We start from the raw sequence: 24,917 nt of genomic DNA, 5'->3' as shown, positions 1-24,917 counted from the left end.
TATAACAAAATGTCATTTGGGTTAAGAAACACAGGGGCGACATACCAAAGGTTAGCGGACAAAGTTTTTGAATCACTGATCGGCATGAATATAGAAGTATATCTGGATAACATGGTCATCAAGATTCGAAACGACGATCTCTTCTTATATGACATCGAGGAAACTTTTGCAAATCTAAGAGCCGTTAGCATGAAGTTGAACCCCAAGAAATGTCTTTTTGAAGCAGAAGAAGGGAAATTCCTGGGTCATGTGATCATGAAGGAAGGGATAAGAGTAAACCCAGAGAAGATAGAATCTTTATTGCAATTGCGATCATCGAAGACAGTGAAAGAAGTGCATGCATTAAATGGTAAATTAGTGGCATTGGGACGGTTCCTAGAGAAGTCAACGGAAAAAACATTACCCTTTTATAAAATGTTAAAAAGGGTACTCTATAAAAAAGATTTTTGATGGACGTATGAAGCAGAAGTAGCCTTCAAAAAAAATTAAAAATATCGTTAACGGAACTACCTACTTTAACATCACCAGTCCCAGGGGATATTCTGACAATTTACGTAGCCACGTCAAAATTGGCAGCAAGTGCAATATTAGTAGCTAATAGAGGAGAAAAGCAAGTACCTATATATTTTGTTAGTTGTATCCTACAAGGAGTAGAAATAGGGTATTTAAACATGGAAAATTTGGCATTATCACTGGTTAACGCAACAATGCAATAAAGAAGATTCTTCCTCACACATTCGATAGATGTCATAACCAACGCCCCGATAAGGCAAGTTCTATTGAAACCTGAAAAATCAGGACGATTAGCTAAATGGTTCGTTGAATTAGGAGAGCATGAGATCTACTTTAAACCATGAACCAACATCAAGGCACAAGCATTAGCAGGCTTCATAACAGAAATAACCTGTAATGGGGGAAGTATCAACAATAGAGGGGCCACATATCAAGAATAAAGACACGCGACAGACTCAAAATGAAGAATAGATTCTGCACATGGACGGAACTTCTTGCATCGAGGGAGAGGGTGCCAGCTTGATACTAATGAAACATCCCAAATTCCAGAATAAAGTTTATCATTTTTGAAATAGAATCACCCATTTTATAAAGTTACATTAACAGTCAAACCATTTGTTCATAAACCATAATTCAAGATCAGAGCTATAAGGAAAATAATGTGGAATCTCAAATCATAAAAATCATTAATGTGCGTGTGTACAATCCCGCCTTCGCAGTCTGATAAGTATCTGAAAAACATTTGAAACCATAACTGTAAGCCAAAGCTTAGTGAGTTCCCCCAAAATTTCCCACACAACAATACATATACAATGCATTCACATCGGGCCTGCAACATAAGACTGGATTGCCCCCACCTGATCCCACAACTAATGACTAGATTTCCCTCGACCCATAGCTTATGACTGGATTTCCCTTAGGCCCACAACATAAGATTGGATTGCTCCCGAGTTTGTTGACCCATAGCACAAAGCAGTACCGCCTTAACCTAACCGAACTATGTCGACATATACACCAAAATAATAACAGCAAGCACAGATAATCATAGAAAATCTACCAGTCTAACAGAACACTACAACATAACAACATGCTACACACAAGGTGTCACAACTAGCAAATTTGAGTTAGGAGGTTAGTCCTTATACAAGATAATTTCTCTGTGTAACCTTGTAACACTACGTTTAGTATCAATCAAACTTCAATACTATTTAAGTTTATACAACCAAGAATTGTGATTCAAATCGAAACCACCTCGTGTAACCCGAAAACCTAACTCAATAAGCTAAGTCCACTCAACTTTGGGCCTTAGCCCAAGCTTTCTCGGCCTAAGCCCCTAATTAGGTCAAGACTCCCTTATTGGGCCCTAATGGGCCGATAACCTCTCAAATTGGTCCTTTTGGGCCGAAAACTCTCTTTTGGGCCCTAATGGGCCGAAAACTTTTATTTAACATTGTTTGGGCCGTAATACCCTTATTGGGTCATGAAAAGTATTCTTAGAACATAATGGGCCGAAAACATCTAATAGGTATTATATTGGGCAGAAATCTCTAATGGGCCATCAAGTAGGCCGAAAACCCCCTAATGGGCCCTTTTGTGCTAAAAGCTTTCACATAAGAATCTCATTGGGTCGGGGCCATAATGGGCTGAAAATCCCTATTGGGCCCTCTCACTAAATTGAAAACATATATTGGGCCTATTATTGGACCGAAACCTTCTTTGGGCCAAAACCAAGCCCAAAAAACACTCACTCTCTCCACAAACCAAAGCCTTTATTGGGCCCAAGGTGTTCTCGGTCACACTTGAAAACCGATACCCTCCTTCCTCCCTCTTGTTCGATTATAATAAAAAAAAGAGGTGGTGGACAAAGTGGTTGCTACCACAACATTCACTCCCATGTTTCCAAGCATTTGACCACCATACTTTAATGCAAGGCATGTTTATCCACCATACACCCAAGCCCCTCTTCCCTCCCTTTTCTCTCTAATTCAGCCGATACCTCACCCCACCCTCATTCACAACTTCATCTTCAACACATTTTCTCTCAACACACAAGGATTATTTCCTCTTCTTCTTCAAAAATTTGTGGGTTTGTGAGTGTGTTTTTCAAGAAAGTCTTCTTCAAGCTTCATAACTTGGTAAGTTTTTGTTAAACTCTATTGTTTTGTTCGAAGATTACACTAAAAATCCTTCCTCGTACAACTCCATTTTCGTATATATGCTCTTAGAACACCATAAGTTCAAGAATCTCCTCAAGAAATCAAGCTAGAAACAAAAAACCCTTCTCCATCTTCCTTTACATTTCAAAAAAGCCCTAAGGTGAGCTTCATACCCCTTATTTTTGAGTTTTTCTTCTTTTTGGGGAGGATACAAGTCTAGTCTTGTGTAGAATCTTTGTATATTTGCTTGCATGTGAATGTTTTATATGTTTATGTGTGTGAAATGTTGTGATCCCATGCTAAAAATCCATGAACTCGAGATTTGTACAAGTCTCAAGTTGTTGGAAACTAAGTTATCTTGTGTAGCTCACATGTTTTGTTGTTATGTTAAAATGTTTTCCTTAATGTGTGATAAAATCACCCAGATGTCAAGGAAAATGTTAGAACAAATTTGTTGGTCATGAAAGCTTGAAAAATGGAAAAATATGGAAATTTACACTTAAAATGGTAAATTTTTTAATATATAAATTTTTACCACAACATTTGTAAAAATGGGTTATTTGTGATAATTTTGACAAAAATGGGTCATTTATGACAATTTTGGTAAAAATGGTCATTTATGACAAATATGATAAAATGGGTCATTTATGACAGTTTTGAGAAAAATGGATCATTTATGACAATTTTGGTAATATGGGTCATTTATGACAATTGTGGTAAAAATGGGTTATTTTTTACAATTGTAGTAAAAATGGGTTATTTTTTTATAATTGTAGTAAAATCAGACAAATTCATCCTTTTCCACTAAGTTGCATAAATACATAAAACAAAATAAAAATTGAAGTTTTATATGTATTGTGGAAAAATCGAGAGATGTAAAAATTATTATTATGGTTTAAAACCGAAGGTAATACGTTATTTTTACATCTATGAAGGTTATCCAGATATTAGAAATCATTTAAAACTACCGTTATAAATAATTTAATATAACTGGTAAGCAAAGCAAAGTTTTTACGATAGGAATATGCGTATGTCATAGCCTGACTATCAAAAAGCTTTTAAAAATACAAGTGTTAAATTGTATGTCATAGAGCTGTAAAACGCGAGTCATAAAACCACAGTTATAAACTTACCATAAGAACATCGTATACATTATTCTATAAATCCGCGTAAATTTTGTTGAGGCTCTTGTGAGACACTCATTCACCGTACCTACCTAGCGTACATCGTAAGTCCTATAGTTATAATCAGAGTCTCCTGGAGGGAGAGCGAGGTAATTGCGTATAGATCTATACGAGGTTGACACCCCCACACCTGAGCTGTTCGCTACAGCTAGACGGGCTAGTCTAGGGTGACAAGTATCTTTAGAAACCGACGCCTGAAGAACGTCAAGACAGACACGTTAGTCATATTAGTATGGTTATAACGACTCACATAGAGAATAACAACGTTATTTGAATTTACAAAGAATATGCACTATTCTAGTTTTATAAAATACACAACTATGTTTCATCTATTTTGTAAACTAATTTCACCACTTTGGTCTTAGGGTTTTAAGACCACAATTTTTCGTATTACAGAAAATATGGGATTTTCTGAGAACACTCTCTGTACAATTTCAAACATGAAAACAAAAGAACATGCATGCAATTATACATGATTTGAAACGAGACTCACAACTCTTTTATATACAAAAAATATGGGATTTTCTAGAAGTTTACAAACTATTACAAAGTTTTCTTATAAATATGCTTATGAACTAACCAACATTCTATGTTGATGTTTTTCAAAACGACTTGTATTCTCAGGGACTCAGTAAGCAGGTTTTGCAGCTATGGATTTTGGATAATTGTTGTATTTTTGAAATATCATATACTGTGTTATTTTGGATGTAATTTCATGAACAAACACAAAGTTGCAAACAATGCATGTTGGTATCTGAAATGGATGATGTTTGGTTGCTATGTCTCATTTATAATCAAATGTTATGATATTACAAGATGAAGCCACCCGTCCCCGGACATTTCTGCCGTCCCGGTTCGGGGGTGTGACACAAGGACACATACTATAATACAAAGTATAGTGAGAAAATTCACTTGAGCTAACTAGAAGAAGCTCACAGCAAACCTCAGTAATCAGAACAGCTACACAAACTATCTAGCACCAAACTGAGACTAGATCTTAGCTAAACACACAATTCTACCAATGTTTGACAAAAAGTCAAACTTGTCAAAAAGTCAACGGTCAAAGTCTCCCAGTCGGCCGCCACATAGTGATCGAGCTTTTGTCACCTCGTGGTGGCCTCGAGACAAAACAGTCGTGGAGACTACCTATTATCACGTCGTGAAGACTAATCCTTCATGTCGTGAGAACTTCTCTTGCCTTCTTAATGCATAAAGCTCTTAATTTCTAAGGCCACTCATCCATACCTTCCAGAAGGCTTTCATACACCCAAATGAAACATAAAAATCCTTGATTTATGGTCCTGCTTGTCCAATACATGTCCTTCCCAAAACTAGATCAAAAATGGGTAAGAAATGGATCAAAATCCCATGCATGACATGAAAACTACTTGTGAGTCCAGATCTGAAACATACAATATTCTTGGGACCTTAGAGAGTAAAAAAGTTGCAAACTTTATTCCTAACTCTCAATCAAAACTCATCAAACTTGACTGAAACACCAAATACACATAGATCCAAAGATGAAATGCAATAAATCTTGTAACTTTATAACATACAAAGGTTTAGTAGGTAGATGAAAGTTGAGATCTTTAATTGCCAAGCTTCAAGGATCAATCTTGCATGAAAGTATTACTCCAAAACCACCAAAGCTCCAAAATAGATGAGAAAGGAGAGGTGATGCTCAAAGTAGTGAAAGGGGGGATATGGTTGCTCTCAAGAGTCTTTAGATATAAAGGAGGATAGGAAAATACCCTAAAAATACAGAACTAACCTTTAAATACTTCGAAAACCCTAAAAATTCATGGGTTTGGGCTTCCCAATTCTCACCTTGTGACAGACTACTTGTCACCTTGCGACAGACTCATCACATTGTGAAGATATGCTCCTCACCTCGCGACGACAGGTTTTCACCCAATTCCATTCCAACTTCAAAGAATCATAATTTCTTCGTTTCAACTCCATTTTCAGCGATCTTTATTGTTGACTTAATACGTGTTGAGCTAAACCCATAATCCATGCAAGAAGCCCAAAGTATTACTTTTCCTATTTTACTCTTTTACTTTAAAGCACAATTTGAAGGCTTTAGTCACTTAACCAACTTTATCAACATCTAATAAGGTCTAAAATATATTCCCTTGAAGCACAAGACCTTTAATTGATCCATTTATGACCCACTATCCCAAAATTAGAAACATTCCAAAACTAGGTGTTACAGTTCTCTCCCACTTAAACTGGATTTCGTCCTCAAAATCCAACTCGATTAGAATTTCTGGAAACTTTACTAACACAATCCATTTTTCCCTCCAACCACTCCATATAATCAACGCATCCATATCAAACTCGAGAGAACATACGGAACCCAACTGATGCCAATAATCAACCCGGTCACTTGCAACACTCGTCTGCAACGACTATCTCTCTCTCTCTCTCTCTCTCTAAGTTCTAGGACCCAACTCATACCGAAAACAACTTAAAACGGGAACTCCCAAACTGGATTGTAACATCCCAAAAATACAGGCCAAAAATTTCATTTTTAAATACGTCATTATAAACCAACAGTGTAATAAAACATCCGTAATATCATGTCATGTCAAAACCAAAGTAGAAATAATCAAACGTGTTATCATAAAATAATATCAGAGTGTAATCCCAAAGATCTCATGTGCGGAAAACCGTAGTGTGATGCGTTGCGATCAAGCCGACTCCTTTCCTTTAAACTCGAAGTACCTGAAACCAAAACTGAAAACCGTAAGCACGAAGCTTAGTGAGTTCCCCCATCATACCACATACCACATAATCATATAACATACATATACTGTCAGGCATATATGGGTGCCCGACCTACCCCTTCGGTCCTCTCGACCGGATACTGTCTAGCATATCTGGGTGCTAGCCTCCCCTTCGGTCCTCTCGACCGGATACTGCCTAGCATACCTGGGTGCTGGGCTCCCCTTCGGTCCTCTCGACCGGATACTGCCTAGCATATCTGGGTGCTGCCCTCCCCTTCGGTATCTTCTCGACCGGATACTGCCTAGCATATCTGGGTGCTGCCCTCCCCTTCGGTATCTTCTCGACCGGATACTGCCTAGCATATCTGGGTGCTGGCCTCCCCTTCGGTATCTTTCAACCAGTAACCGGGGACTATTTCACCCCCTAACACTACCACATAAAAGCATAACATAAACACATAAGTCATATACTGCTTAGCATATCTGGGTGCTGGCCTACCCCTTCGGTCCTGTCGACCGGTAAGTGGGGACTATTTCACCCCTACTACTACCACATAATATCATATCACATATATCATAATCTGTCTAGCATAGTTGGGTACTAATCTACCCCTTCGACCCTATCGACCGGTAACTAGGGACTATTTCACCCCCTACTACCACTATCACATAATATCATATCATGCTAGCACATAAACATAACATGTAGTAGCAAACTTAGACAATTATCACAAAGACAATCATCTAACAACAACTCCTACTGGTGGGCCGGCATTGTGGCCGTAGACCCACCGCTACTGGAAGGTAACTCACCTCGCACTACTGAAGTCCCGTAGACTCAACCCCACACTGCTGAAGTCTCGCAGGCTCAACCCCAACTGCTGGATGACAGATTCCCGAACTGTCAACACACCAAAACAACACCCAATTAATAATTGGGTCCCAACTCATAACCATAATACGTACTTGGATAATTACTACATTACCCCAGGCTTGGCTTAGTTAAGCCCAAGGCCCAATCCATAGGCCCAAAGTCCAACTAGGAATCAAGTCCCAACATCATACAATCATTAAGGCCCAAACTATGGCCCATTTATGGCCCAATTTTCCAAATTGGGCCCAAGCCCCTTACATGGGCCTTACCCTAGGCCCATTAACTTATTCTAGTCCAATTTCTTGACTTTGGATGGCCCATTAATAACCCGGTCATCAAGGCCCAATAAGAGGCCCAATAATAAACCCAAATGAGATTAGGGTTTCATATAATATGACAATTAGGGTTAGGTTTCCTACTTAACCCATTAAGGACTTAATCCTATAGGGACTTTAATCCATTAAGTCTAATATCGTTTAGATTAATCTTTGCCAATGATTATTATTTAATATCTCAAGTTATTAAATAATTTGTGTGTGTCCCGATTAATTCCCCCAAATTAGGGTTTCATGGCATTAGAGTTTTCCAAACCCTAATTAGGGTCTCCAACCCAATACTAGCCCATTAATTAATTTGTTGGGCTTTTAGATCAATTAGGACTTTATTGGGCCTATTAAGCCCACTAGAATATTATTAAGTCCATTAAGGTTTCATTAAGGTCCATTAAGGTTTTATTAAGCCCATTAAGTCTTATTGGGCCCATTAGGGCTTCCTTGGGCCCATTAGGGTTTCAAACCCCCAAACGAATCAACACAATCAAGACAAGGCACACTGCCACCCGACACGGCGGCCGGTGGCGGCGGGAGGCAACAGCCACCACCTCACGATGGTGGTTTTGATTTTTCCTTTCATTATTCCAATTTATGATTACATTTTACAAACTCTAAACCCAAAATAAAAACACTAAACAAACTAATCACACAAACACAACCACCTTATGGTGGCCGGTGGTGGTAAATGGTGGCGGTGATTCCTTTTTGAAAAGAAATCCGACCAAGCAACACCCAAACATCACTTCACTGTAATACACACGCATACACACTCATCTTCTACTAGCAAAACGAACCCAGCCACCCACCTAAGGTAAGCGGCGGCGGCAGTGGCGCAACAGCCGGCAATAACAACGCTTGGATAGGCATTAGCGGCGATAGGAGCGGCTTCATCATCTCGGAACGGCGCGTTATCAGTAATACATGGAGAAGGGAGGTAGCAGTCCAACCCCGAACCACCACAGCTCCATAAAGTCACCGGCCTTCTAGTTTCCCCATGACGGATGCACAACAGGTGGTGGCGTTTGACAGCCCTAGCGACATCGGCGGCGTTGGCTGAAGGCGAAGCAGGAGAAGAAAGAGGAGGAGCATCCGAGAACGCCATCACGCCACCCGGAAGTTGCTCTCGGTGGTTTCTTCTTTCGTGCATGGAGTCCGGCAACAAGGTGTGACGGCATCTCGATGTCGAGGCAGTAAGTGGCGTCGTCGGAGCTTCATCTAATCGGAACACAAGAGAGAATCCGGTGGTGGCGGTTGATGAACTTGAGTGGCGGCTGCATATGATATTAGGTTTAGGGTTTTTGTTCATCCAAACATGGGAGGGAAAGAACGCACGGGTTTAAAGTCCCGTACCCCATCCAAACTTTCTACAAATTTGTCACCTCTAGTCCCTCCTTACCATATCCTTTTCAATTTAAATCTGAAAGTTACCCTTTAGCCCTCCCTTCCATAATTCCTTACAAAATAAAGCCCCTAATTTACAATACAACCGCTAAGCCTCTAAAATCCCTTCAAATGAAGTCCAGAAGTTACAATTTAGTCCTTGACTTCATTAATACTTACAAATTAAATCCATATTTTACACTTTTAACCTCCATCTTCTAAACTTGTGACAATTATCTCCTCGAGACCATCCTTTGATATGTAATTATTTATTTTAGGGCTACCATTTGTTCATTAATTTATTTATTTATTTAATAAATAAACAAGGTATTACAACTCTCCCCCACTTAAATTAGATTTCGTCCTCGAAATCACTCCTTACCAGTCCTTGCTCGCCCAACCACTCTAGTAGCATGGTCACCAATCTGGGCACGCCCTAGCCTTCCCAGGGTAGCCATGACCAATCCTCATAAAGCCCTAAAATCCGTAGGTGCCGAATTCCTTGCAATAAGACCACATGTACTTCGTTCGAAATCTGCTGTCTCAAGATGGTCTGAATACCTGGTAGACCACTCATACTAAATCATTACCGATGGAACCAACCCGCTTATCCCTCCATTGACTACTTAACTTCTGATAGCATGTAGTTCCCACCATAAACCTGGGTCACAAACCCAATTACCTCTGCAGATCACTTATTCTCGGCTAAGGCTCAGCTAATCCCGCTGTGAGTGACTTGTCAGTCCCCAATAAACCACCTATTCCGTGCGCATATGCAAGTAAAACACACATACTGTCACTGCCCAAACGCTGAAACTGCCCGAACACTGAACTGCCTGAACTAGTATACGCTGCTACATAGCTGCTTACCAAAAGATACCGAGACCTCCTGGGTCTCAATTCGCTTTCCAATCCTCTGAAATACTGGGTTTCCACCTGGCTGCGGAGCCAAAGGACTCCCTACTTAGTCACCTCACACGACGTCTGAACGAAATCCTTCTCTGGAACTAGTTGCCACTAGTTAGCATGCCATTGAGGCTCTATTAACCTTTCGATCTAACTGATCAGGTCCATGCGTCAAATCCTGAAGTCACCAAATCCAAAGCTAAAAGTGATTGCTACCTAACCGATGGTAGCCTTATATCACAAGCAATCTTATACGGTCCATTGCTTCCTGATCCCATAACTGTAGTGGCGCTCTTACAGTCGTATCGCTAGCTCAACCTGATCTAATCCTTATGGGTAAATCCAAAATCCAATCCGTGGATTTCCATATCCTCAATGTTGCACCCAACTGGTGCGTACTACTGTTCATTCTGCGTCCTAACAACGCGCTCACACTTATCCACTAACCTAGTGAATGCTACGGCTGCACCCGCAGACTTACAACGCTCTATCACTATCTAGCTGCTAGTGAAGGCTACGGCTACACCCGCAGACTTACAACACTCTGATACTATCTGCCAACCTGGTGAATGCTACGGCTACACCCGCAGACTTACACCACCCCTCACACTATCTGCTGCTAGTGAATGCTACGGCTACCCTCGTAGTCTTACAACATTTTCCGTACTAACTGACGTCTAGTGAATGCTACGGCTACCCCCGTAGTCTTACAACACTTTCCAACCCGGGTCGAACACGCAGTTGACCTAACCCTCAACTGAACTCGAGTCCTAACCGGAACTCTAACCTAGTTCCCGAAACCTGCTATCACGTGACCCCATTGTATCAGTACCGCACCCATGCCCATGATCAAAGCATCGCCGTAAACCACGAAATCATCTACATCCTCTGGCAGGGTGAGAATCAGTGCCTCGTACAACTGCTGTTTGAGAGCCTCGAAGGCTGCCTGCTGCTCGGCCCCCAACGAAAGGCCATCAACTTCTTGGTCAGTCGGGTCAAAGGAACCACAATCTCGGAGAAGTCCTTTGTAAATCTCCGGTAATAACCTGCTATACCCAGGAAACTCTGAATCTCAGATGGAGACCTCAGGATTTCCGACTGTATCATGGCCTCTATCTTGGCCGAATCAACTAGAATATCCTTCTGGTTGACAAGGTGGTCAAGAGATTGCACCCCGCGCAACCAGAACTCACAATTGGAGAACTTTATAAAAAAGTCTCTCCCCCACTTAGATTCGACTAGGTCTTCACTGCACGCAAGAATTGAAGGATTTCCAATCCTTCTCGCTTTCTAATATCCCACTGATGACAACCCGTGCCTGCCAATGCTAGCGTTTAATCACCGATTAAACCTTGAGATCTCACATCCTCGGAAATCTCGATGAGTACTCTTGACATCTGATCCAGTCTGACACCTCGATTCATCTATCATGTTGTCAATTGAAGGTCTCAATCTTCACTCTGGCTGACAATTCCTCGCTCTCATTTCCAATCTTGCAGTACCACTGAACTCTAACCGAACACAGCCCATGCGAAAACACAATTATCATGAACATGCGATGACCAACCACTTATGCATCTAACACCCGCGACTGACACTACCCTCTTCCTGTCACCAGTTCTGTCCTAGCAACAGTAGTGCCTTGAACTCCAAAGTTCATCCATAAACAACTACCGACCATACCTGAACAATGATAGGATCACTGAACGCTGACTTCACTGGAAAACTATCACTCCAACCCTGATCGAGTATTCTCTAGATAATACTCCTGCATAGATCCCGACAAGGATCCGAAATGATAACGGTACGCGTGGAACCCACTTCGCAAGATACGTCCCTCTGTAGGTTCATCAAGGACCTTCCGGCATGCAAGATGGCATATACGGTCCTTGATAACCAAACACTAGCAGAAAACTGACTCGAGGTCCGACTTATCCGAACTCACTCACAATCCCAAAGCGGTACGTATTCCCAATATCCATCTAATAAGATGACATACCCACAACATCTGGAGGAATACTGATCCCCTTCTGCTAACACGACCAATCCTGTTACCCTGTAGCAACCTGAACCCTTGGAGTGACAAACTCCCTCATGTACTTTCTCGTATGCGCTGCACTGACTCAGGCCCTGTTGGCCTTTCACCCGATGATCAGAAGTCATGGGTCTCTTCCCGGGACCCTCTACTATACACACCTGGCACGCACCTCTCTTTCCAGGGTGCTCCCAAATCGATCCCGCATCTGCAACTCTTGGAAATCATATCTTTCAGGGTCAGACACCCTGTCACGCGCACTAGCTCGCTTGCCAATGGCTAAGCTGCAACAACGGGAACATCCTATGTCCCCAAACTCTTCCCTGAAGCTTCTTAGATTCTCCAAGACTCTCACTGATTCGAGTATGGATCCTGTGCTTTCAGTAGTACGGGCCCAATACTACCTTCCACACCTATCCATACTTTCCTCAGCAATCCTCCCGGATCCTCCAAGTCACTTCCTCAACTGGTACACCCAAGTCTAACTGAGCCTCACTACTAACTTACTGAAACATATCCTAGGCTTCCCTAGGTTCCCGAACTCACCCAGTCCTCAGCTGCTGAAAGATTCCCAGTAATGTCAACTAGCTACCTCATGAATATAGCCACATGCAACCGAGATCAGATAATCCTTCGAGTAATAGACCCATCCTTAGAACGGTTGGACTCAAACAAGGGCTGCGCAATATGGTCAAATCTATCACTCTGAGATTATCCAGCCTGTGCCACATGTGACTTAGCATATTCACTTAATAGCTAACTCACATTACTAAGAGTCCCAAAAAGCACAAAGCAAGCAGCATTCAAACAATGGAAAATCTAACCATCATATTCCAATCAAATCATTTTATCCTCTAATCAGGAATCTGTACATGCAATTACAAGGCTCATACAATCAGGCATAACCTACACAGACTATCCTATCATTGACTGATCAGTACTAGCATGCAAGTCTACAAGCACATATAATAGGCATATAAGGCATCCTCCTAGATCCTTAGCCCTAATCTAGCATGCAATGCTCATAATCATATCGTAACATAACATATCATAGCATGTATGGGTATCTTGGGGAAAACTTACTTGAGCTCAGTTGATTGCACGCATCACACACTTTGTTCTTCTCAAAGTTCTCTTATCTTTTTAGATTCTTTTCAAACTCCTTTTTATAAAATGGTTTTACTTTTGAAAATTTTTCATACCAAGCCCTTAGTTTGATTCCAGACACACCCGCCAGTAAGTCTGAATCCCTCAAACCAAGGCTCTGATACCAACTTGTAACATCCCAAAAATACAGGCCAAAAATTTCATTTTTAAATACGTCATTATAAACCAACAGTGTAATAAAACATCCGTAATATCATGTCATGTCAAAACCAAAGTAGAAATAATCAAACGTGTTATCATAAAATAATATCAGAGTGTAATCCCAAAGATCTCATGTGCGGAAAACCGTAGTGTGATGCGTTGCGATCAAGCCGACTCCTTTCCTTTAAACTCGAAGTACCTGAAACCAAAACTGAAAACCGTAAGCACGAAGCTTAGTGAGTTCCCCCATCATACCACATACCACACAATCATATAACATACATATACTGTCAGGCATATATGGGTGCCCGACCTACCCCTTCGGTCCTCTCGACCGGATACTGTCTAGCATATCTGGGTGCTAGCCTCCCCTTCGGTCCTCTCGACCGGATACTGCCTAGCATACCTGGGTGCTGGGCTCCCCTTCGGTCCTCTCGACCGGATAGTACCTAGCATATCTGGGTGCTGCCCTCCCCTTCGGTATCCTCTCGACCGGATACTGCCTAGCATATCTGGGTGCTGCCCTCCCCTTCGGTATCTTTCAACCGGTAACCGGGGACTATTTCACCCCCTAACACTACCACATAAAAGCATAACATAAACACATAAGTCATATACTGCCTAGCATATCTGGGTGCTGGCCTACCCCTTCGGTCCTATCGACCGGTAAGTAGGGACTATTTCACCCCTACTACTACCACATAATATCATATCACATATATCATAATCTGTCTAGCATAGTTGGGTACTAATCTACCCCTTCGACCCTATCGACCGGTAACCAGGGACTATTTCACCCCCTACTACCACTACCACATAACATCATATCATGCTAGCACATAAACATAACATGTAGTAGCAAACTTAGACAATTATCACAAAGACAATCATCTAACAACAACTCCTACTGGTGGGCCGGCATTGTGGCCGTAGACCCACCGCTACTGGAAGGTAACTCACATCGCACTGCTGAAGTCCCGTAGACTCAACCCCATACTGCTGAAGTCTCGCAGGCTCAACCCCAACTGCTGGATGACAGATTCCCGAACTGTCAACACACCAAAACAACACCCAATTAATAATTGGGTCCCAACTCATAACCATAATACGTACTTGGATAATTACTACATTACCCCAGGCTTGGCTTATTTAAGCCCAAGGCCCAATCCATAGGCCCAAAGTCCAACTAGGAATCAAGTCCCAACATCATACAATCATTAAGGCCCAAACTATGGCCCATTTATGGCCTAATTTTCCAAATTGGGCCCAAGCCCCTTACATGGGCCTTACCCTAGGCCCATTAACTTATTCTAGTCCAATTGCTTGACTTTGGATGGCCCATTAATAACCCAATCATCAAGGCCCAATAAGAGGCCCAATAATAAACCCAAATGAGATTAGGGTTTCATATAATATGACAATTAGGGTTAGGTTTCCTACTTAACCCATTAAGGACTTAATCCTCTAAGGACTTTAATCCATTAAGTCTAATATCGTTTAGATTAATCTTTGCCAATGATTATTATTTAATATCTCAAGTTATTAAATAATTTGCGTGTGTCCCGATTAATTCCCCCAAATTAGGGTTTCATGGCATTAGAGTTTTCCAAACCCTAATTAGGGTCTCCAACCCAATACTAGCCCATTAATTAATTTGTTGGGCTTTTAGATCATTTAGGGCTTTATTGGGCCTATTAAGCCCACTAGAATATTATTAAGTCCATTAAGGTTCCATTAAGGTCCATTAAGGTTTTATTAAGCCCATTAAGTCTTATTGGGCCCATTAGGGCTTCTTTGGGCCCATTAGGGTTTCAAACCCCCAAACGAATCAACACAATCGAGACAAGGCACACCGCCACCCGACACAGCGGCCGGTGGCGGCGGGAGGCGGCAGCCACCACCTCACGGTGATGGTTTTGATTTTTCCTTTCATTATTCCAATTTATGATTACATTTTACAAACTCTAAACCCAAAATAAAAACACTAAACAAACTAATCACACAAACACAACAACCTTATGGTGGCCGGTGGTGGTAAATGGTGGCAGCCACCACCTCACAATGGTGGCAGCCACCACCTCACGGTGGTGGCGGTGATTCCTTTTTTAAAAGAAATCCGACCAAGCAACACCCAAACATCACTTCACTGTAATACACACGCATACACACTCATCTTCTACTAGCAAAACGAACCCAGCCACCCACCTAAGGTAAGCTGCGGCGGCAGTGGCGCAACAGCCGGCAATAACAGCGCTTGGATAGGCATCAGCAGCGATAGGAGCGGTTTCATCATCTCGGAACGGCGCGTTATCAGCAATACATGGAGAAGGGAGGTAGTAGTCCAACCCCGAACCACCACAGCTCCATAAAGTCGTCGGCCTTCTAGTTTCCCCACGACGGATGCACAACAGGTGGCGGCGTTTGACAGCCCTAGCGACATCGGCGGCGTTGGCTGAAGGCGAAGCAGGAGAAGAAAGAGGAGGAGCATCCGAGAACGCCATCACGCCACCCGGAAGTCGCTCTCGGTGGTTTCTTCTTTCGTACATGGAGTCCGGCAGCAAGGTGTGACGGCATCTCGATGTTGAGGCAGTAAGTGGCGTCGTCGGAGCTTCATCTAATCGGAACACAAGAGAGAAACCGGTGGTGGCAGTTGATGAACTTGAGTGGCGGCTGCATATGATATTAGGTTTAGGGTTTTTGTTCATCCAAACATGGGAGGGAAAGAACGCACGGGTTTAATGTCCCGTATCCCATCCAAACTTTCTACAAATTTGTCACCTTTAGTCCCTCCTTACCATATCCTTTTCAATTTAAATCTGAAAGTTACCCTTTAGCCCTCCCTTCCATAATTCCTTACAAAATAAAGCCCCTAATTTACAATACAACCCCTAAGCCTCTAAAATCCCTTCAAATGAAGTCCAGAAGTTACAATTTAGTCCTTGACTTCATTAATACTTACAAATTAAATCCATATTTTACACTTTTAACCTCCATCTTCTAAACTTGTGACAATTATCTCCTCGAGACCATCCTTTGATATGTAATTATTTATTTTAGGGCTACCATTTGTTCATTAATTAATTTATTTATTTAATAAATAAACAGGGTATTACATGGATCTACTAACCATATCCATAAATATACTTCACAAAATTGGGAAACCAACAGTCTAAACTTTATATACATACATAATGCCAGACAATCAAGAATTTCAACCCATCCTAATTCAAAAATCGCCTAAAAGTTCTCAAATACAAGCTTGACTTCCTTACAAGTCGTCACTATCCCACTGCTCCCATGAGCGTAACAATGATCAATCCAAAAGATGATATCGGGTGGCATCCACAATCTCATATGCTCAGGGGTACAACCATCAAACAAATCCTTCCAGATTCATACAACGAACTCCATCACTGGCTACTCAACTCACTCAAAATTTTCTTGTAATAACGAATGAAGATCCACTAAGAAAACTCCACAAGTAATTGCCGATAAACAATTGTGACTTTTCCAACAAGTTAAATCCTACCAAAGACAGACCTAAATTTGTTGGGTACTGAGTCATCAGTAGTATTTCCATAATGCTCGAACACCATATTATAACACCAATGAACCCGACGAATGGGTCTTCACAACACAACTGTTGGCCTATCACACATAAGTGAAATCCACAATGATTCACAACATGTCTCTTTCATCCTCTAGTATATCCAAAGCTTTCAGGGTATTTAATCTCTCAAGGAAAACTGTTAAGGAAACCACTCATGTCACTTTCGATGAAGACTCCTTCATTCAAGACCGGTTGATCACCCGTCATCAATTCTGAATGAATTTACTTACAGTCCTTCAGACCCTATTCCTTAATTCTTTCCAAATGAAATTGAGCCTGTTATTCCTAATGATAATCAAATTATTAGTTCTCAACCTATCTTTGAAGATCAGTTTGTCATCTCTGAAGAAGCTGAGCCGTCTAATCAGGAAGATTCTATTCCAAGTAATACGAATGAATGTTCTAATACTAGAATTCTTCGAGATCATCTTGAATCTCAAATCATTGGAGATGTAAATTCTAGGATTGTCACTCATTGTAGAGTCAGCAACTTTTGCATGTTTGTGAATTTTTTCTTTGTGATTGAACCAAAGAATGTCGTTGGTGCCCTAAAAGAAGCTAATTGGATCAAGGATATGTAGGATGAGTTGAATGAATTTAAACGTCGCCATTTGTGTACTCTTGTTCCCAAGCATCAAGGAAAAACTATCATGGGCACTCGTTGGATATTCATAAATAAGATGGATGAAGATGGGATCGTTGGATATTCATACCACTCTTGTCATTTTCTTTTAATAAAAGTAGTAATGATTCAGCGTATAAAACCACATGCTGATAAAATCTCGCAATACTATGTCAGTGATTGGTAGTTCAAACCCACACTATCAAGAGACATCACAAACTTATTGGATTACAAGTTGCAACTCTGATACCAGGATCGTTTCCTCTAGTCTCGTATTTGTTGCTGATGTAAAAAAGGGGGAGAAACTTGCTATATACCTTGCTATATGTTATTGATTTGAATAAATGCAAAATCTAAGGGGGGGGGGGGGCAAGATGATATCAACATTCTATCAGCTCACATCCACTGATTTTTATTCGTCCTCTGCCTCTACTACTAATAATCAAAAATTGGAAGTCACACTTTTTCAGGAGGAGTGTCGTAAAAATGAAGATCTTAAAGTTTCAATCTCACTCTCAGGGGAGCACGAACTGGAGAATATATTGAAGATTAGATTTGACATCATCAGATAGGGGGAGAGTGTGAGGTCACACCTTATGATCTGATGAGTCAAACACTTTATACGCTAACTGACAGCGTCAGTGTCAAGATAAGCATCAGTGCCAACATCTCAAGACTTATCAGCGCCAACGTGTAGATAGTTATCTTGTGTAACTTTGTATATTAGGTAATGATACATATAAGTATAGAATAGACAACATATCTGATATCTTTGTTATGAATATCAATTCTTAGTATAGATTAGATACAATCTCTTCAATCAAGGGATATACTTGTATAGATTAGTATATATTCAACATTAGGGTGAAACCCTAATGTTAACGTCTTGGTGACCATCTTTGTGACAATTTGTTTTCTTGGTGAAAACAAACCCTTTCTTGGTGAAAGACAATTTAGAGAATTCTTCGTGTTCCTTACTTTTTCTGTTATTTATTTGCTTAGTTTAGTTTGTTCTTGTTTGTCATACTTGAAGTGTATCTGATTGATACAAACCTTCAAACGATACCAAAGGTTAGTGGGAAATCATATATATCTCTCTCATACATGCTCGAACATTGTGTATGTTGTTAGTGTTATAAGTTGTTTTATGCATGCTCCCAGTGAAGATCATACGAATGTTGTTCATCGCATTTTACGATACCTCAAAGCAACTACGGGGAAAGGTTTATGGTTTAGGAAAAATCAAGGTAAAGTAATGGGATATACTGATGTTGATTGGTCTGGAGACAGAACATATAAGAAATCAACATCAAGTTACTTCACTTGTGTGGAGGGAAATATGGTCACATGGAGAAGTAAGAAACAGAAATTGGTTGGTAGATCCAGTGTCAAAGTGGAATATAGGGGAATGGTTCACAGTGTATGCGAGTTATTATAGATTAAGCGAATTTTACAAGACCTAGGAGTTAGTTAAAGTGACTTGATGAAGCTATACTGTGACAATGAAGCCGCGGTAATCCATTCCAAAACGATAGGACGAAGAATGTGGAACTTGATCGTCATTTCATCAAGGATCATCTTGAGAAAAATAAAATAGTTAATCTCCCTTTTGTTACTTCAAAGGACCAACTACCAGCTTGCTGATATGCCGACCAAAGTCGTATGTAGTAGAGTGTTTCAAAGCTCTCTTAACAAGTTGGGAATGATCGACATCCATTCTCCAACTTGAGGGGAATGTTGACGAGAGCATTACAAGATAATCCAAATTATAGGATTGATTCAAATTGATTCTTTCCTATATTACCCGACCTTTTATTTATTTTATGGTTGTTTCCTTCTTTGTTTCATATAACATTATTGTATATATACACATTATTGTGTGTGTGTGTGTGTATATATATATATATATATATATATATATATATATATATATATAGAGAGAGAGAGAGAGAGAGAGAGAGAGAGTCTTATAATGAAATTGAATATATAGAACATTGAAAACTATTGTTCTCTTTTTCTACAAACCTTTGAAAGACATGCCACATAAATAAATATTATAGATTATGATCAACAATCTATCAAACAAACATAGAGCATAATTACAGTTGAAAATTTTAAACTGATAATTATCAAAGATAATAAAGTTGATCGAAGTCACTGTACCAAATGACGATATGGTGAATGGATTTATGTTCGGTATAAACATATTGCAATATTATATCAAAATATCATGGAGTGGTTGAATGAATGATGTGCTAACTATTTTCAGATTTTACCATACTAAACTTATGATTATGCTCGTTTTTGATAAGACATTAATAATATAATTTGATATTATAAATAATAAAAGTATACATTAAAGTTATAAATTATAGTGAATAGATATGGTCTATTTGTTTTGTTGGCATTGTAAGGTAAATTGGAAATTTTGAAAGATCTTTTTAACTTTGAACAAAATAATGACATGTCACTTTCAAATCCACTTTTAAAGCCTTATATGGATGGTCTAAAGTTATTTTCGTTGAGTTTATCGATTCGGAGCAGGTAAAAGGACCATTTGTCGTGATATTGAATAATCAAAAGATTTTAATACTGACCAATTAATGTATAAAAAATATTTCTTATACTTCTTAAACATATCTTTATACATTTTATTCCTTTAACTTTATTTTGATGTTTCAAACATGTGTTATGACCAATAAATTGACTAGTGAGATTACACATGTTTGTATTTGAATGAGATTAGGTGGACAATTATTGAGACTTGTCATAACTCATATGCAACATAAAGTTGTCTCAAGCTACAAAGAATTTCAATTTGATACTCCAACTATCAATTGGAGCTTGAAAAGGTGGAGAAAGTTTTCTTCATTTTACATCTCAATTACTAATTATATAGGATGAATACACCATAGACAAGCAATCGAAATTTGCATCAAAATAGAAAGAACTTTAATGGTTTCATTGAAGCACGTAAAGAAAAAAAAATCCTTTTCATTCTACATTAAGAATTAATATAATGGATCAATACAACACAAACAAGCAATATACAGTTGTGATAAAACACAAAGAACCTCAAAACGACTCCACGTCTTTCTATGAAGCACGAAAAGAGATAATGTTTCCTTAATTTCACATGATCGTGTCATAATAATAATTATATAATAAATAATAAAAGCTTTTTAAGATCTTCTACATTTTCTTCATGTTTTTCGATCTTCCTACTACAACACGTCAACATCTCTTGAAATGCATGTTAAAGTCAAATGTATGTTGGTGAGTAGAAAGATTAAAAAACAAGATCCATAGACCTTTTTCACAAGAAAATCATCCACAGTTGGGGATTAAATCTTTAGGAAATATTTTTGGACAGGAAATACTAAGTTTTGAGAACCACCTAAACCATTTCTGTAATTTACTCTATTTTTTATTAACTTTAAAAATTAAACCATTTATTTTTCTGGCAAAACTCAAGGAGCCATTCTGTTATAAAATTATAATACATGTATAATTTACAAGATGGGTGAACAATACTTTCAATAATTTTTTATTAAGTTTTTCATTTTTTTCAGTTTTTCCGTATTTTCAATATCTTTACCAATATTGGTCCAAACACTTTTTTTTTCTTCTTCTTCTTTTTTACAATTATGGCTAACTTTCATTGTATTGCCCGAACATAATTTTATAGATACTAACAATTAACCTAGTGTTGTGACAGTGGGCTCCTTCGCACATTTTTTCTTTCGGGCTTGGCCCAAAAAGGATACTAACAATTAACCTAGTTATGTGACACAAGTGATGGCCTATGTTTTCGTTTCATGATATCCATATTTTTGGAGAAAATATACGTAAATATAAACATAGATATATTTTGAGGATGTATCGCTGTGACCTAAATATTGCATCTACGTTTTTGTTGGAAATTAAATTAATATTCGACTTTCAAGATTTATCATGTAAAAATAGCTTATCTCTAAAATCAATCATATCAATCATAGAACGTAATAACATTACTTTACCAAAGTTTTAACTGAAGTTCCGAGATTATATTTATTTATATTTGCAAAGATCAAACATGTTATACAAGGTTTTACAGTCACACTGTTACTCTGTTACTTGATCAACTTTTATCAAAACTTTGATGGATTGAAGACTCTACAAAGCCCTGCTAATCCGAGCATCTATAATGGAGATTTTGGATAAATCCAATGCCTCTGATAACGAGAGTCTACGGTTATTCCACGCACCCTCGGCCCATCTCTTCATCTTCTCCCCCACAGCCTTACGGTTTTGTTGAACACACAGGGTCTCAGCATACCCACCTTCACAAACAATAATCACGTTAGTTACACAGTACATGGCAGAACAGAACAGGTTGTACTGATGTCAATGGAACAAAAATTACGTGACAATTTGGACCATTTCTTTTACACAAATAGTTATATTGTTATAACAACTTACTTATAGATACAGTTAAAAATAGAAGCTAATTGTACCTCTTGCAAGCGCGATTATATCCTTCCTATACACTTTTGATTGTTCAACTGCTACAACAAAAGATATTATATAATATAAGTAATCAAATTGGTTTCCAATTAAGGGGCAATAAGCACAATACTTTCTTTCTTAACGCTACCTTCAGTTTCCAATTGAGGAGCTTTAAGCAATTCTAATGCTCTTCTATAAAGCCCCTATAATATCCAAACAACATAAGAAATTAAAACGAAATGCCATAAACAGAAAATTACCATGTTAACCTTCTATGTCTATAAAATGTTTAATGAAGTGTGTTTTAGTGAGTCTTTCTAACCTCTTGGACCATAAGGGAACTAGAATGCTCCATTGTTGCTTTGTGCCTAAACATGAGAGCTATGCATGTTAATATTATTCCAATCTTTGGATGATGAGAACCTACAACATATGCAATTATGCATTAAAAGTCAAAATACACACAAGTAGTTGACCATAAATCACATATAGATTATGAACAGCTGTATACTAACCAAAACGTTCTTCAGTCATTGTCAGTGCCCTTGTTAGTATCTCTTCAGCATCACCAAAGTTCCTGAATCACAAAACACACCTCATATAATGTAACCATATATTTTGATTTTAGAGTAAGAAGCATTTTATGGTAAGGTATTGTTTCTTTTTGACTTCAAGTGGACAAAAAGAAACAGGCTCTTATGGAGGAAAAGAGAAAGAAAGAACTCTGAAATACATGTATGATGTATGATGTATGATGTATTACCCCATGTGTGACTCAAGTTGTCCTAAACCACAAGTTGCTGCCAAAAGAATATCCTCCCATACCATGTTTCCAGCAGCCAAGTTATATGGATCACTATAATCTTTATTTTCTGGTATCCCTTTGATTACATTCTCATACAATTTTTTTGCAGTTTCAAAATCCCGTGTTGTATGCAAGAATTCAGCATATGACAAAGCATCATTCCCTATGCAGAATTAACATTTTGTTATAACAATGTTTCTTGATATGAAATGAGACATGAGTTGCAAGAGTTTTACCAATTCCCAAGTTATCTTCAGCTCCAGTAAAACAAGATTGGGCTTCATAAAGAAAATGTCCGATTAAGTTATCATATAAACAAGAAGAAGCAACTATCAGAAATCAAGGACATACATGAATCTGTGTTTCCCTGAACAAGCTCTGTAAGCCCTTTTAATGCTCTAGCACGAGCATTTAATGATCCAAATCCATCATCAAGTTCTGGTTTGTTAGCATCTAAATCATTCAAGCAAACATCCGCTATCACTGAAGAAGTATCATCCTATATAGGGAACCATAGCCAGATGTTTATGTACCCAAAGAACATAAAGAGTTTATGTATTTGAAGTTGGATAAAAGATTGAAGCACAAACAGACAGTGCTTACTTCTCCTAATTCCAAATGGAGTCCTGCAAGAGCTTCCATAGTAGCCACTAAACCAAATCATAGAAATAACAATGAACTTGGTAAATTTTTAACACTTGATCAAACTCAGATACATGAAATGCATTTGGTGTTGCTTTGCATTACCTCTAAGAGGGAAAGAAGAAACTTTTAGGTCCTTAATCGTATTCAATTTCTCAATAGCTTCAAGAAAATTGCCTCTGTGAATAGAAAGAAGTGACAGATTAAATGGATGGCTTAAATTTAAACGCTTCTACTCAGATAATTGAAGTAATACTCCCACTGTGAAAAGGAGTATGGATTAAGAAAGGAAAAAATTACCTCTCAGACAAAAGGGTCGACATCGCAAGAAGAACCAATCCCTTGGAATTACCATCATGCTGATTGGATTCGCACTGTTCTAGCACCAACAAACCTTGCCCATATGATTCATCTACACATACTCATACGTAAAAATGTGGAGAGTAAACAGATAGAAATGGGTATTAACGGGATTGTCGAAAACGCACAACAAAGGGGAAACTGACCTGATTTCTGGGATCTAGAAAGGGAAAAGGCATAATCGATGATTTGAAGAGCAACTGGGTTTGGCTTAAAGTGGTGATGGAGTTTCGTGGAGAATAATCTGACAACCGTGGGTGAGTGGTAACGGCCCCTGGCTAGTCTGGACAGCTTGGTTGCGAGGTTAAACATGGCGTAGTGTTGTCAGTCCGATTGCAAAACCTGAAGACTGTAGTAAGCCAGGACGAGGGTTTAAAACTTTAATTATTTAATTGTATTTTTTTTTTCATGTTTTTTAATTATTTAATTGTATTTTTTTTCTAGTTTTTTTACTTTTTATTTATAAAAATACATTAAAAAAGAAAATTCGTATAAATGTTTTTGACAAAACTGCAAAATTGGTCCAGTGGTATTCAAAAAACTTTGGATATGGTTCAAAAAGTTTCCACTTAGATGGTCCAAAATCAATGTTTTCTTTTCTGAAAATGTTGAAATGTCTATTTTACCCTTATTATTTTTTTTTTATTTTTTATTTAGTTTAGTATTTAAAAAATTATAAAAAACTAAAAAAACAAAAAAATGTCAACATACCCTCTCCACGACTCCACCCACCGTACCCCCTTCCCTCTCTCTCCCTCTCTCTCTCACACACACACACTCTCTCTCTTCTTCTTCTTCTTCAAATCAAATCAAAAAAAAAAAAAAAAAAAAAAAAAACTCGATTTTTTGCTACAGATTACACGAACAAGGAGACCCCAAAAAACATGGTTCTTCATTTTATTTTGCCCACCTTCAAGAACCAACTCCTATTCTTCAGTAATCAAACACAAACACCCCATTTTTAATCTCTCTC

At 38.9% G+C, this 24,917-nt stretch overlaps 1 protein-coding gene across 2 annotated transcripts; it reads right to left on the bottom strand.

Annotated features, from left to right (window-relative positions):
- Positions 1-21,644: 21,644 nt before the first annotated feature.
- On the bottom strand, positions 21,645-24,293 carry NDP1 (Tetratricopeptide repeat (TPR)-like superfamily protein). Of its 2 annotated transcripts, none has more exons than XM_079003222.1 (12): positions 24,091-24,293; positions 23,885-23,996; positions 23,690-23,763; positions 23,546-23,592; positions 23,294-23,441; positions 23,179-23,220; positions 22,901-23,105; positions 22,653-22,714; positions 22,460-22,560; positions 22,286-22,340; positions 22,146-22,196; positions 21,645-21,971 (listed from the first exon to the last, which is right to left on the bottom strand). In XM_079003222.1, the coding sequence occupies exons 1-12, from the start codon at positions 24,254-24,256 to the stop codon at positions 21,805-21,807; spliced, it is 1,230 nt and encodes a 409-aa protein (XP_078859348.1). In that variant the 5' UTR covers positions 24,257-24,293; the 3' UTR covers positions 21,645-21,804. The 2 variants fall into 2 exon arrangements, with proteins under 2 accessions (XP_078859348.1, XP_078859349.1); XM_079003223.1 differs by having other exon boundaries at positions 22,146-22,193.
- Between the last annotated feature and the right edge of the window lie 624 nt (positions 24,294-24,917).

Source organism: Lactuca serriola, chromosome 5 (genome assembly GCF_051521515.1).
Source record: "Lactuca serriola cultivar US96UC23 chromosome 5, Lser_US96UC23_V15, whole genome shotgun sequence".
Classification (NCBI taxonomy): domain Eukaryota; kingdom Viridiplantae; phylum Streptophyta; class Magnoliopsida; order Asterales; family Asteraceae; genus Lactuca; species Lactuca serriola.
This window is presented reverse-complemented; position numbering and strand designations above follow the sequence as displayed.

What these genes read in the sequence shown, in the direction of transcription:
- NDP1 (XM_079003222.1), bottom strand. Translation starts at nt 24,256, where the DNA reads ATGTTTAACCTCGCAACCAAGCTGTCCAGACTAGCCAGGGGCCGTTAC. An exon ending in TGAAGATAACTTGGGAATTG is followed by an intron (nt 23,106 to 23,178) that starts GTAAAACTCTTG and finishes AATTCTGCATAG; the next exon opens with GGAATGATGCTTTGTCATAT. An exon ending in CAACTTGAGTCACACATGGG is followed by an intron (nt 22,715 to 22,900) that starts GTAATACATCAT and finishes TTTGTGATTCAG; the next exon opens with GAACTTTGGTGATGCTGAAG.